We start from the raw sequence: 13,098 nt of genomic DNA, 5'->3' as shown, positions 1-13,098 counted from the left end.
GCATATATATATATATATGTATGAGAGAAGCAGTAATTAATTATGGAAGATCTCAATCGGCGAGAACAAGGACAGACGTCAAATCCTTCTTTTGTATGAACATGTAAGAAATCTAAGGTATCCTATCCCATCAAGATTACAAGTAATATACATATACAGCAAGAGAGCGATTCTAGGTACTTTTCCCGTCGTCGAAAGCCACACACGACTGCGATCCCGACCCGAATGAAAATGCATGCCTGGGCTTTTCTGTGAGGCGACATATGTGCTCGTCCTTCTTCAAAAACAACCAATTGGCTCGTCCTTCTTCAAAAACAATCATTTGGCTCCTCCTTCTTCTTAAGACAAAAACAATCAATTGGCCGACCGACCGACCCATAACTACAGCCCAGACGTAAGACTTAAGCCACCGACTCGGAGTTGATCGTTATTCAGGGGAACGGCCCCCAAAAGACTTGAATCCCGATACTTTGTGCAAGGTATTCTGGACCTGGACCTGTAATTAATATCTTGTTACTCGCGCCGAGGCCGCCCGCGCTGTAACAACTATCCGCCTCCACCCCCCACCCCCCTTCTCGGGCGTCTTGTTCTCACGGCGCACACTCCCTCCAGGAGGTCGCGAACAGACCCACTCAGAGGAGACGATAAGAGGCGAAGTCAAAAAGTCGCCCGTGTCAATGCGTATAAGCGCTCCTCTGCCTGATTTTCGGCCCGTACTTGTACAGCGCCCAAGGAAGGGGTAGAAGTGCGACGGTGACGAAGCCGAGCAAACTCGTGGCCCACGCCACGCCCATGCCACGGTACCTGACGGCGAGACAAGCAAGGTTAGCCATTGGGTTCCAAACGTCGGTATATCGAAGTAGTGTAACACGATACGAACACAAAAGAACAGGGAGGGGGTGACGGACACAAAAGGACAGGGAAGGGGTGACTGGTTTCCGAAAGAAGAGACTCACATCTGGACAGTGAACAAGGGAAAGGCCGCGCCCACAATGTATCTCAGAAACCCGTTGGCGGCCGCCGCGCTGGCTCCACTCAACGGGCCGTAGGTGTCGATGAGATACAAGATACACGAACAGAAGACGAGCATGTTGCCCATACCGAACGGGATGGTGGCCAAGATGGGCGATATCCAGTGGACGTCTGGCCTGGCCGTCCAGGCAAACCAGAAGAGCCCTACAGGAAGTAGAATCGAACCGAGCATGGCCGCCCACAGCCGTTCTTCGGGAGGCAGAGGACGGAAGTCTCCAGCGGCCCGTCTCCGGAGTGTCTTCCTGCGGTACCTCAATCGGTCGATCAGGACGAAGATCAAAGACGCCAGAAACGTGCCAACGCCGATTCCTAGAAATACCAACCCTGACTCGCCCGTGTTGAAATGGTAGACCTGGATCTCTGGGTACGGGGACTGGAAAACAATGGGGAAGGCGGCGAAAAACCCGAACAAGACGCTAAAGTTGAAGGCAGTGTATATGCTGAAGAAGGCGACAATCGTCTCGGTCAGTAGCATCCTCACGGGCCTCAGGATCGTGACCACAACCAGGAAGTGGAGCTTCGACATGCCAGGGGGGAGCGGGTTTGGGGGAGGCGGAAGGCCGAATTTCTTTGCGCGTGTCTTGAGAATGATTTTTTTGTACGTTTCTCTCTGCGGGATGCTGATCGCGTAGGTCAGAACGCCCCAGAAAAGGATCAGCCATTGTGTCCAGCGCCACCCCTTCTTCATTGCAACGTAGCCACCAAGCGCCGGTCCCAGGGCAGGACCGAAGAATGGTGCCAGAATGAAGATGGAACTGGCAACGGCACGGTGAAGAGGTGTAAAAAGGTCCGAGTTGGTCCCGGCCCCGATGGCCAGGCAGCCAGAACCAAGAAGGGCGGCCAGAAACCGGCAGACAACGAGTGTGCCGAAAGACTTGGAAAACCCTGCACCGAGGGTGAAGAGAAGAGATGGTGGGAAGAACAACAAGTATACTGCGCGGCGGCCGTATGTCTCGGACAGTGGTGCACTGATGACGGGCCCGAATCCAAGTCCTAGAACGTAGACGCTTAAAGGGACAAGGGCAGCTGTGGTGCTGATACCAAAATGGCGCGCAACCTCGGGGGCACCTGGGAGAAATTGTCAATAAGTGGAGGACTCAAAGTCTGGGGGGCCATTGTCCGTACTGGGGCTGTAGACGGAAGATCCGAACGTGCTGTCCATGGTTAGTAACACCATACGGTCTGGCTGAGGAGTCCACATACATGGTGAAGCATTGCAGCGCCGGGATCAGAGTGTGATACATCTTCTTGGGTAGCGGCCAGTTGAGCGGGTTCCCGGGGTCATCTTCTCCATCCCAGTCTTGGGCTGTTGTAACTATTCGATCCGAACGACGACTCCGCCTCGACGCCTGAGTCCCTTTGCTAACTGTCTTTTCAAGGTCCTGCTCCAGCGGAGAGAGAGGCACTGGGAGCGACTGGGCCGAGGAGCCATCTGAAATAGACTGCGGCGACATCTTCTCTGCTTTGGGAGAGTAATCGTGAATATTTGCTAGGACTGAGCATACACAGTGCTCGTCGGTGATAACTCCAAGTTCCAACAGACCAGAGGAAGTGGTAGAGGCTGGCCGATGCTGAATTCAAAGCCAAGGGTAAATAAATTCTTGGATACCATTCAGCACCTGGGCTGTACTTAAAGCAACCAGGGCCAGTCTTTAAAGATGTCTCATCAAACGCTTCCACGTCGTTAGCTTACCTTTCAGGCTTTCCTAGACCTCCATGCGTAATCATAAACGGCTGTCTCCTTCAGAACGTGTCCTGATTAATGTACTAGACGAATCGATGAGGAATTCACAAAGGCCGAAGTTACTTGTTTAGTGAACACTGCGCCGAGCGTAGACATTGCCTCGGAGAATGGACCCATGGGCTATATTTCCAGGGACAACAGAACTAGTCGTAAGAACTGTCGCATCAAGGAGCACGCAACGCTCAAACGAACAATTAATTGCCTGCTGGTGTCACTGGCCAAGAAGATAGAGCTGCTTTGATATCGGGCCAGTCAGCCAATTGTGTCTATCATCGATCAGTAATCAAAGCGTTCTGGCATCACCTCGGCGACGTTACGGCCGAAGAGGTAATGAATGACGGCATGGAACAGAGGCGACGGAGTTTGCAAGCCCGCATCTTGAACAGCAGGGTTCCGAAGAGTTGAGATTTGGAACATGGACGGAAGACTATATATGGTGGATAGAAAGAATATAGTCACGCATGAAGTCGGATTGACTCTTGATCGATGCCCACAGAAGAAGCAACTCAGCCGACTGCTCACCTAAGGTTGACAACATCAAGGCTACGTACCTATTTGATTGGTGCTGAGGCTATTGATTCCTAAGCTCACGTGCCTGTAACCTGAATGCGGCACAAGTCACATGATTGGAGCTTGCCTCAGTCACCATGGAGCATTCGGAGAGCCATGCACCTACCAGGTGCTCTCTGAGATATACGGTAGTACTCGGTAGGATCAAGGAGCTCTTCGCCGAAGGCTTACAAGCGATGCTGGTAAAGGGCATATCATATCAAGGATCAAGGAAACATCAGGACATGGAATAGTAACATGGACTGACTACCTGAACTGTCCGACGCGCAGTCAACTAGGCATGGTCACTGCATCCATATCAGTCATACAATCAACCTCATTGTCAAACAACCCACGACAAGCAGAAACAAACGTGTTCGATGCTCGTATCTCTGCCTTGGTATAATGTTTTGCGTTTCTGCATCTCGGCTCCAGCAACCCACCAATCCAGCGTCCATAAAAGCCATAAATCGTCATACTGCAACTTGGTCATTCATCCTAGGTCACCGTCTTGTGTTGGCTCAGAGGATCCAGTGACTCTCCGGCCTCATATTCTTCTCGTCTCATGATACTCTCCACTGGTCCAAGAAGTCGTTTGAATCCGTCTCTTCCTAGTCTGGCCACTTTGACATCTGTCTGCGCCACTACGCTGGCAGCACGAGGCTTGTCGTCCAACAAGGCCAGTTCGCCGAAGAAATCGCCTCTCTTGTACTCTTTGACAGGCTTGTCAATACCCTGTTTATAGGCCACGGCTTCGCCCGACTCCAAAAGATAAAACGAGTCGCCAGGCTCACCTTCGGTGATGATGTTCGTGCCGGCATTGAATTTGGATGTCTCGAGGGCATCGGCAATCTTGGATCGCTCGTACGGCTTGAGGGACGATAATAGAGGTACCTCCTCCAGGAAACTTTCGTACATCTTGCGCTTTTGGAAGGCGTTGTCCATCAGAATTCTGCGGAATGTGACACGATCCAACGCCCAGAGTAATCCGCCTTTGGATGCACTGACAATAGTGGCGGCACGAGGAGCATTGTACATCAAGGCCAATTCACCGAAGCTGCCACCCGGTCCGATGGTTCCAACTTTGTTTCCCAAGCCTTCAGGTCCCGACTCGACAGAGCCGCTGGGGTTGATGTAGATATCAAACTCGCCTGATTCAACAACGTAGAAATAGTCACCCTCGTCGCCCTGAGTAATGACTTTGATGTTGGAGGCAGGGATGGACTTCTCCACCAAAGCGTCCAGCACCAGCCGGAAGGATTCTTCGTCCAGGCTTGAGAACAGGAAGTTGCCGGCTACGGCTTTCCTGAGTCTCTCAAATTGTTCAGGTGTCTTTGAATGTTTGGGAGCCTTCCAGTTGCCTGAGTCAGCGTCAGGTTGCATGGACTCGGCAGAAACCGAAGTCCTGCGACCAGCTGCATAGTTGTTTGGGAGCGGTTGTGCGGGTGTCTCTGTTTCTGCTGAAGAACTATCCTGGCCGCCTAGCCAGTTACCGAACAGGCCACCGCCTGCGGCTGCGCCAGATGCGGCTCCAAAGCCAGAACCACCAAAGGGCGAGCGATCTGAAGCTTGAGACTTGAAGGTAGGGTCAGTTGGCGAGCCGAAAGTATCTCGATCTTCATCCTCCTCTTCTATGCTGCTGACGTTCTTTGCCGCGAAGGGATTGCGGCTGTCGAAAGGACCAGCGGTGTCTGCCATATTGCGGATGGCGTGAGTGGTCGGCTTGTCTGCCTTTTGCCAAGTAGCCCGCTCGACTTCGAGCTGGCGGTTAAAGTAATTCGCACAGTATTGAAGAGGGTCGTCCGGGTTGGCTTGTAGAAGGTCTTTGGTCAAGGCATTGATGACAGCTTGGTGAGGAGTAGGAAGGGACATTGGCGGCGAGGTTTGAGATGTGGGGGGAGGGATCGGAGCTGGGCCTGCTGATGTAGGCCTGGGATAATGTGCAATGGTCGGGCTCTGGGAAGAGGGACAAGGAGGATCCCTTTGGGTCAGACAGGTCCGACGGTAGCCTGTGTGGTCCGTAGTCTGGGTGGATTATTGCCGTTCGAGAAGGGGCAGGGAAGGGTTGCGAAATGCCAAAGACCCAGAACCTCGCCGGGTAGCTTCTTCTCACTGGCAGACGACGGCGCAGCCTGCGGAGCGCGCAGGGGCCCTAACACCTGAGTGGAGCGGCAAGTTGGTGTATGACGCACTTGGAGGGGAGCCGAAGCTTCAGTGACTGTCCTCTGTGCTCGGTGAGCGATCGATATCTAGCTGGGAGGTAACTGTGCGATGACAGGCCGAGGGAAGACAAGAGATGACAGGAAGGACACTGAACTCACGGTAGGTGGTCTAAGTAAGCAAGTCAGGGGATGAAGGCAGTTTTACGAGGTTTTCGGATGGTTGTGACAGGCAGGATGCCCAGCTCACATACTTGGCGCAGAGGGGGGCCAGCGGTATTCTCTACACATCTAGGTACATTAGTTTACTCAGACAGCCCAATATACTCTCTACTACAGTATCATAATTAAGGTAAGGAGATTGCTAAGGGCAAGAGCAACCGGGCCCGAACACCACCAGTGAATATGATCGCTCAGCAATGCAGCCCCTTCTTTCAAGGTGCTGGTGGTCTGTACCCCTCAATTACCCTGCCGCGCTATGACCAGTGACGGCAGAGGCAGCAGGTCGCAGGCACTACGGCCTGTCATTTCTACTATTATGAAGTTCTGGCGGTCAAGGCGAGGCCGATGATGGCGTTGATTGGCCTCCAGGCAACAGCTCGAGCCGCCACCGGATCTTCCAGAATGCCTAAGCACAGACAGGCTAGAGAGAGCAAAGGGGTGCGGCTTGGACTATGGAGCAACAGCTCCAGCAAAAGGGCGCCAGTGGCAGCATGCAGCTGATACAAGACCGATATGGGACAAGAGACGAGACAATGAACAAAATATGAACACCAGACAGAATCTGTTCGAGGACCAGATACATGCACGACCAGGAGGCCCTAAGGCTGGGTGATCACTGCTGCTCGCTTCCTAGAGCGTCTGGATCGGCCACATGCTACGACCCCTCCCTCCGCATCTTCCAGAACTCTTCTAGAAACCCAAGAGAACATTAGAACATTTGCTTCGATCCATAGATTTCCACTTGCTTTGTATTACTAGTATTATCGAACAAACCATGCAGCGCATATCTCTGAATGCAACACAACAGAAGGGGATATCTACAAGAAAACAATCCTCGAGGAAAAGGATCCGCTGTCCAAGCAATGCGCCAACCTTTGCAATGCAATCCCCCATAGCAACCCCTCCAGAACGCGTTCTTACCCCAAAGGTCTGATCTGCCGATGCCTTATTCCTGCACTCTGCTGCAATTAGTCGAAGATCTTCTTGAACAGTGAGCTAATTCGGTGCTTCTTCTTCTTCTCTTTCGTGGTCGGGCTGCTGGTGGGGGTGGTGTCCGCCTTCTTGGTTGGTGTAGACTTAGCACTCGACGGGGTCGCTGGTGCGGGTGCGGCCTTCTTCTCTGCAGCTGGAGATGCTGGCGTGGCGGCAGTTGCTGGCGCTGGCTCAGTCGTACTTGGTGCCTCCGGGGTCGCCTCTGTCGTTGGAGGGGCTGCCACTCCCTTATCTTCAGCTTCGTTTTGGGCCATCAGCTGCACCGCAGGCTCGCTGGCCAGAGTAGGGTCTTCCGCACCGTCAGTCAAAGAGGTTGTTGCTGCAGGTGTGCCGGACGATGGAGCCGTAGCAGAAGTAGAGGCAGCAATTGTCGGCGCGGGCTCGCCTGCTTCCTCGGCGGTCGGGATTTTCTTCAACAATTCCTTTTCAACTTCTGCCTTCTCTTGCACAGCCTCTGTGAAAGCGGTCGCTTCTGCAGGAGCGTGTGCCTCCTCGATCGACTCTTTCACAACCTCGGGAACGGTAGATTCGGGTTCGACGACCGTAGCGGGTTTCCTCTCTTCTAGAGGCACTTTGCCGGCTAGCTCAGCAGTGGTAGAGATGGGTCCAGCCGAGGAGATCGTAGGTCCAGCATCAAGTGTCTCTCCGGCTGCAGGGCCGATAGGAAGAGAAGACTCTGGGATCAGGTTTTCCTTCTTCTCCGATGCGCCGAATCCTAATGCGCCCGCCAGCCCTGCGCCCAGTCCTGCGACTCCAGCAACAAAGGGAAGACTGGCGCTGCCGGACTTTTCATAGTCTTCCTTTGATGTGGTGACTGTGGAGTGGACGGTGTTCGAGGTGACTTCGCTTGGAGGAGGAACCTGTTCACCCGCTGGAAGGCTAATTGGATTTCCGGTCCCGCTAGTCGCCGGAATAGGATTGACGGTAATGGTTTCAGTTTCGTTTTTGGGTTCCTCATGCTGTGGAGTCTCGGGAAACGCGCCTGGCAAACTGCTCTTAGTCGTCTCTTTGGTGAGAGTGGAATCATCCGTACCAGATGTGACTGAGTAAGATGAAGTGTCAGCGGCGGGTTCGTCAATGGTTTACCAGTCAATACACGAGTATCGACGTACCTTCAGTAGCCTCTTTTCGAGGTTCCAGAGGCACCTGACCAGCCAATGCCGTGGTAGTGCTTTCTGGCGCCGCGCTGGACGTGGTGAACGCTTCAGGAACAACTGCCGGCTTGGGCCTGATGCGATCCGGATACAGCACGTTATTAATGTTACCGTGGCCGTCATCCTCTTGTGGCGCTTCAGGGTCGATCACCCATTTGTCATCCACGACGAACTTGTAAAGAATCTTGTTGTCCGCCTGGGACAACTCAACATCTTTCTCCCAGACGTCGCCAACTTTGTTCAGTTTCTCGCTCTTTCCCCAGTTATCGAAGGTGCCGGTAACATGAACGTCCGAGGCATTAGGGTGCGGCCTGTGTGCTGCTGTCAGCGGTGCTGCGATTGGAGTGAACGAGACGGTTAAGGGGGTTGCGCCGGCACGAAATGATGCCGGGTAGTAGGGTAGAAGTCGCGCTCACTGACCATCTAAAGACAAAGCTTCCCATGACTGCAGTTGCTGGGATAAGACCGGGGTAGTCGAGGGGTGCTGCTTGAGATGAGGGTAGATGAGCGCAAGCAGGCGACAGCCTTCAGAAAAGCTTAGGAGAGGCTCGAGCTTGCGGAGGGCTGCAGGTGGCTGAAGTACAGCTGACAGGACGAACGTGGGCGCGCACGAGGGGAACAAGTAATTCACTGATCCAATTGAACGGATCTCTATCACAGGAGCTGTATTCTGTATGATTCTAATGTTGGCAAAGAGACAGATGGGCGCGGTTGAACTAATAACGTAACTCAGCAGCAGCAGCGGCAGTGGAGCGTGTTGGAGGCTGGGAATCTGCTTATTAGGCTACAATCGCTAACTCTCCCGAGCCACTCCACTAATAACTTCCTGCAATAAGGAGGATTCGACCGCCCCGGGATCAACTCCCGCTAAGGGCAGCTCAAATTTTCACTTCTTTAACTGGCGTGGAGTCCGGTCGGTTCCATCCAATTCCAATTTCATACCCCTCGTTGATACCCGACACAGTGTCTGTGCGGAATCTACGAGTGAGTGACTACCTGGGGAGCTTCGAACGAGAGTGGACGTCAACTTGGATACGGGTATACTATCACCGATTCCAGCCCTTCAACGAAGAACCCGAGCGTGTAACAACTAGCCAGTCTATGAGCCAGGCAAGCACAGTCACAAATCAACCGGTCCTCAATAGCCGCTGCCCAGCCATGCTGGCGCCAGGTGGCCTCGATAGTCTCGCCAACTTGCTCGACTTCACTATATGCCCCTAAAGAATACCAACAGGCGGAGGAGCGCGGAGTAGGTCGGCGTGCTTGCTTCACCCGGGAAATGAAAGTCACCTAGGCTGCTCTTATGCCATGGACATTACCCAGAACATCATTATCTTCGAGGCTCGTGTTGGGTGCGGCTGCGCTTAGCGTTCGTACTTCGTTCAGCAAGACTGATTGCAGAGCGGTGATTTTACAAATTCCCAGGACTTTGGATAGACACAGGTCATGGCCCTGTGTGGCTTCGATGTACCGACTGGATCTGAGAAACGTGAGATGTAAGCAAGCCTTGTCAAGTCAAACAAGGCTCTGGGCTGCGGCATAATTTTAACGTAGAGTAGGTAACGATAAGATAAGGCTTGTAGATGCGCGGGCGGCTGCACTTTAGTGCCTCTCACAACTGCGGAGACTTTCTCCAGAAGATCACCAACTTCATAGCCTGCACATCGTCGCTCGACTACTCTGTAGACATTTGGTCCGTGTGTCGACGGCACACATCCCCCATAACTGAATCTACACTCCTTCCTGCAGCCTCTCCTTCATACGCTTGCGGTTGTAGGACGAACTCTGCCGTCCCATAATGCGCTTGATCAAACGCCATCTCGACGATGACGGCAGTGGTAGTGTCACGTTATGCCCGGAAGAACCTGAGGATATGGTACTAGAGATTTCACCAGTGCTTACGTCTGGCCAAACTCATCTGAGACTTACTAGTGGCATGCTTACAACCTGATACGACCTAGAGACCTCCTTACCGCGTCGGCAATACGCCGAGTAACCACGGAATCGTCCTCCACCGGCTCTACCGCCTCCCAACGGGTTCACACCAATCTTACGGTTCGAGTCAAGTCAGTTGATTTCGATCCCCAAGCTGGACAGTTGCATGTCTCTGGCCAGATCTCCAGGGAAAATCGGTACACAAAGATCGGACAGTTTCATACCCTCGACCTCGAGTTGCAACGCAACTTCACCCTTGAAAAACAAGTGGAGGGAAGCGATGGCGGAGAAGGCTGGGACAGTGTTGCTCGCGCGCAACTCGAAGAGGCAATCGATCCGGCAAGAGGCACTGAAGCAGTTGCAGTCGTTATGCAGGAAGGCCTTGCGAATATATGTTTCATCACTCAACACATGACTGTCCTAAGGCAGAGGATCGATGTCTCGGTTCCTCGAAAACGGACAGGTGCCGGAAGATCTACGGATCATGATAAAGGCCTGGAGAAGTTTTTTGCAACGGTATTGGACACGCTAATGAGGCAACTGGAAGGTCTCATGGAAGGCAAAGACAGCAGCACAAATTTCCCTATTTTGCTGGCAAGCCCTGGATTCACTGCTTCCGGCTTCCTGAAATATATCAACGACACTGCGGCCTCCAAAGGTAGCAAGCTTCTACAGGACATGGCCAAGCGGAAGGCATTTGTTGTGGTCCACAGTAGCTCCGGTCATCTGCACAGTCTCAACGAAGTACTCAACAGCCCAGAAGTTTTGGCAAGACTTAAAGATACCAAGTACGCAAGAGAGACCGCGTTGATGGACGGTTTTTTTGCCATGCTACGAAAGGACGATGGCCGGGCGTGGTATGGGCCGAAGGAAGTTGAGACAGCCGTGGAGAAGGGAGCGGTAGGTCGAGGCGGTGGAGTCCTCCTCATCAGCCATTCATTATTTAGAAGTCAAGATATAGCTACCAGGAGACGATGGGTCAGACTGGTAGACCGGGTAAGGGAGGTCGAAGGCGGCGAGGTGAGGGTTCTCAGCAGTGACCATGAGAGTGGGAAACGGCTGGAAGGGCTCGGTGGCATCGCGGCTATACTGACTTTTCCCATCGAAGAGATGGACTTTGATGGTGAGGAGTCTGATCATCCCGATAATGGTAGTGAAGCATCATGAAAGACTACACAAACAATTTTGTTCCGGCTCACGTGTCTACCCTCCTACGCACGCTCGTAACAGACCATACACAGTGTCTAGTTATTCCGTATTTCTCTTGGCCCAACCCAGGTCAAGGAGTGTTCAGCCTTGTCCGCTTACCAGTGAAGGAACCCCGTTCATGACTAAGCAGGATCGTTCCGCCGCGATGCGCCTCGGCGTCATTAGTGGCTGAACTAGGGTTTGTTTAGATGACCCCAAAACCGCAGTCTTCTCAATTCTACCACCCAACCCCCAGCATGGCTCGGCCTGCTAAACCTCCCATGACCCTGCGGGAGGCGAAGCGGGCATACAAGAAAGATGGTGGGCAGTTCCGATACACCGCGTCACAGATGGCGCGCGCAGACCGACAGGACGCGCGGGAAGAACAACGCAAGAAGGCGACAGAGAAGGAGAAACAGCGTCAAGAGAGCAAACGTAAACGGGATGAGAAGCAGGAAAGAGAACGCGCAGCCAAACAAAAGATGCTAGAGGAGGGCAGGATCACAGTTGAGGACACTTGGGGCAAAGTCACCGCCAGCCAACCGCGGCTGAACAGGTTCTTTGTCCAGAGACCAACCCTGGTGCCTTCGAAACGAAAGTTCCGAGATGAGATCATTCAGGAGGAGGATTCGGTGTCTGGGGGTGCGCCACCTAGCCAGGGACATACCGAAGAGGTGGAGAATGATCAAAAGAAGGAGATCACGGAAGACACGAACAAGATGGTGTTTGGTGCACATCCAGCGGATCCAAGTCCAATAAATAAATCCCAAAGCGAGCATGACATACAACACGTGTTGAGCCCTCCGCTGGCACTGAGGGATGTCAGCAACTCGGAGCTCAATGCACGACCGAGAGACAGGCAACCACAGTCGTCCGAGGTGATCAAGGGTAATATCCTGAGGCCTCCCTGGCCGAATTCGGGCAAAAATGCTCGACATCCTCAAGTGTCAGAGGCCTCAAAGGGTCTTCTGGACAACGTGTCCGCCTCCATACACAGCAATTCTACCCCAGAGCCCCAGTCATCTGTAACAGGTAGATTAGGAAGGGAATACCATCCAAAGGCCGGGGGCTTTACACAGAAAGGGTCCGCTACTTTCGCAGATCCAAAGGCAGAATTATGTGAGATCAGAACCGGCCCGTCAGGCGTCGACACAGACGAGGAGGATTTCACAGACGGGATAGACGACGAGACTTTCTTGATGCTCTGCGGAACACAGAAGCCTGGACATGACTTAGAGACCACAAAATGGGTACATTCAGGGACCCCACCACAGACAGTTTGCACAGGCGCTACTCCAGTCGCATCTATATCACCCCCTTTGAAGGAACACGCACAACCAACCCGGAATAAACCAGAATCTCCGATAGAGCCGATGGCTCCGATGCCCATCACTGTCCACGAAAGCTTCAGCGCGGTTTTTAATGAAATCGAAGACGAAGACCTCATTGCTCTCGCGGAGGAACTCGAGGCCGATCTTGCCGCGCCGTCAAAGCCTACAGCTACGACGGCATCACCAACGCAGCAACCACAGTCGAAACCGATATCAAAATCGATACCGGTACCGGTGCCAGTACCTAAACCGAGAACGGGGAGAATCCTTACAGACAACGAGTCGAAACGAAGGACAGGCAGCCCATCTCCATGGGAAGAATTTGGCGCGCCCGGTCCCTCGACGCAAGCGCTGATGCTCGAACTGGTCGAGCAGGCCGAAGCAGAGATGGAAAGCTCATTACAGTAGTTGTGTCTCAGAATATTCCTGTGGAAGGAATGTATTGCAATGGTGTGAGCTCCCGGCGCACTCGGAGAGATTTGTTCTTGCTCGCATTCCACAACTACAGCGACCGCCAACCTAGCATCTTGCATGACTAGGCGGTTGATTAAGAACACTTTCGAAATGACCATTATGACGTTGAGCATGAGCGTAATGAAGCATTTAGGAACAGTACGGGACAAACGAATCAACATGACGGGAGAGCATCAGCGCCGGCATGCGCACTGGCCGGCCAGATGGTGGAAAAAGTCTCGCCGTGTGAGATTTCCTAAGCATGGGAACAGGCGTCCATGAGTCCTCGTGGAGTATGGAGGCATAATAGCTGTTTTTGGTCTTGGAAGTACAGCAAC

General features: G+C 53.0%; 5 protein-coding genes across 5 annotated transcripts; 2 read left to right on the top strand and 3 right to left on the bottom strand.

Moving 5' to 3' along the window:
- Positions 1 to 952: 952 nt before the first annotated feature.
- A1O3_02988 (uncharacterized protein) lies at positions 953 to 2,486 on the bottom strand (the record flags this gene model as incomplete). Its single annotated transcript, XM_007733128.1, has 3 exons — positions 953 to 2,100; positions 2,158 to 2,186; positions 2,236 to 2,486. 3 exons carry the CDS (start codon positions 2,484 to 2,486, stop codon positions 953 to 955), a joined length of 1,428 nt encoding a protein of 475 aa, XP_007731318.1.
- Positions 2,487 to 3,823: 1,337 nt separating this feature from the next.
- Positions 3,824 to 5,197, bottom strand: A1O3_02987 (cAMP-dependent protein kinase regulator; the record flags this gene model as incomplete). The annotated part of the gene is made up of 1 exon (XM_007733127.1): positions 3,824 to 5,197. One exon carries the CDS (start codon positions 5,195 to 5,197, stop codon positions 3,824 to 3,826), a length of 1,374 nt encoding a protein of 457 aa, XP_007731317.1.
- Positions 5,198 to 6,674: 1,477 nt separating this feature from the next.
- Positions 6,675 to 8,296, bottom strand: A1O3_02986 (uncharacterized protein; the record flags this gene model as incomplete). The annotated part of the gene is made up of 3 exons (XM_007733126.1): positions 6,675 to 7,741; positions 7,812 to 8,164; positions 8,274 to 8,296. 3 exons carry the CDS (start codon positions 8,294 to 8,296, stop codon positions 6,675 to 6,677), a joined length of 1,443 nt encoding a protein of 480 aa, XP_007731316.1.
- A 1,355-nt stretch (positions 8,297 to 9,651) lies between these two features.
- Positions 9,652 to 10,955, top strand: A1O3_02985 (translation factor pelota; the record flags this gene model as incomplete). The annotated part of the gene is made up of 2 exons (XM_007733125.1): positions 9,652 to 9,729; positions 9,786 to 10,955. 2 exons carry the CDS (start codon positions 9,652 to 9,654, stop codon positions 10,953 to 10,955), a joined length of 1,248 nt encoding a protein of 415 aa, XP_007731315.1.
- A 278-nt stretch (positions 10,956 to 11,233) lies between these two features.
- Positions 11,234 to 12,715, top strand: A1O3_02984 (uncharacterized protein; the record flags this gene model as incomplete). Its single annotated transcript, XM_007733124.1, has 1 exon — positions 11,234 to 12,715. One exon carries the CDS (start codon positions 11,234 to 11,236, stop codon positions 12,713 to 12,715), a length of 1,482 nt encoding a protein of 493 aa, XP_007731314.1.
- Positions 12,716 to 13,098: the final 383 nt, after the last annotated feature.

Source organism: Capronia epimyces (assembly GCF_000585565.1).
Source record: "Capronia epimyces CBS 606.96 chromosome Unknown aczIQ-supercont1.2, whole genome shotgun sequence".
NCBI lineage: Eukaryota > Fungi > Ascomycota > Eurotiomycetes > Chaetothyriales > Herpotrichiellaceae > Capronia > Capronia epimyces.
This window is presented reverse-complemented; position numbering and strand designations above follow the sequence as displayed.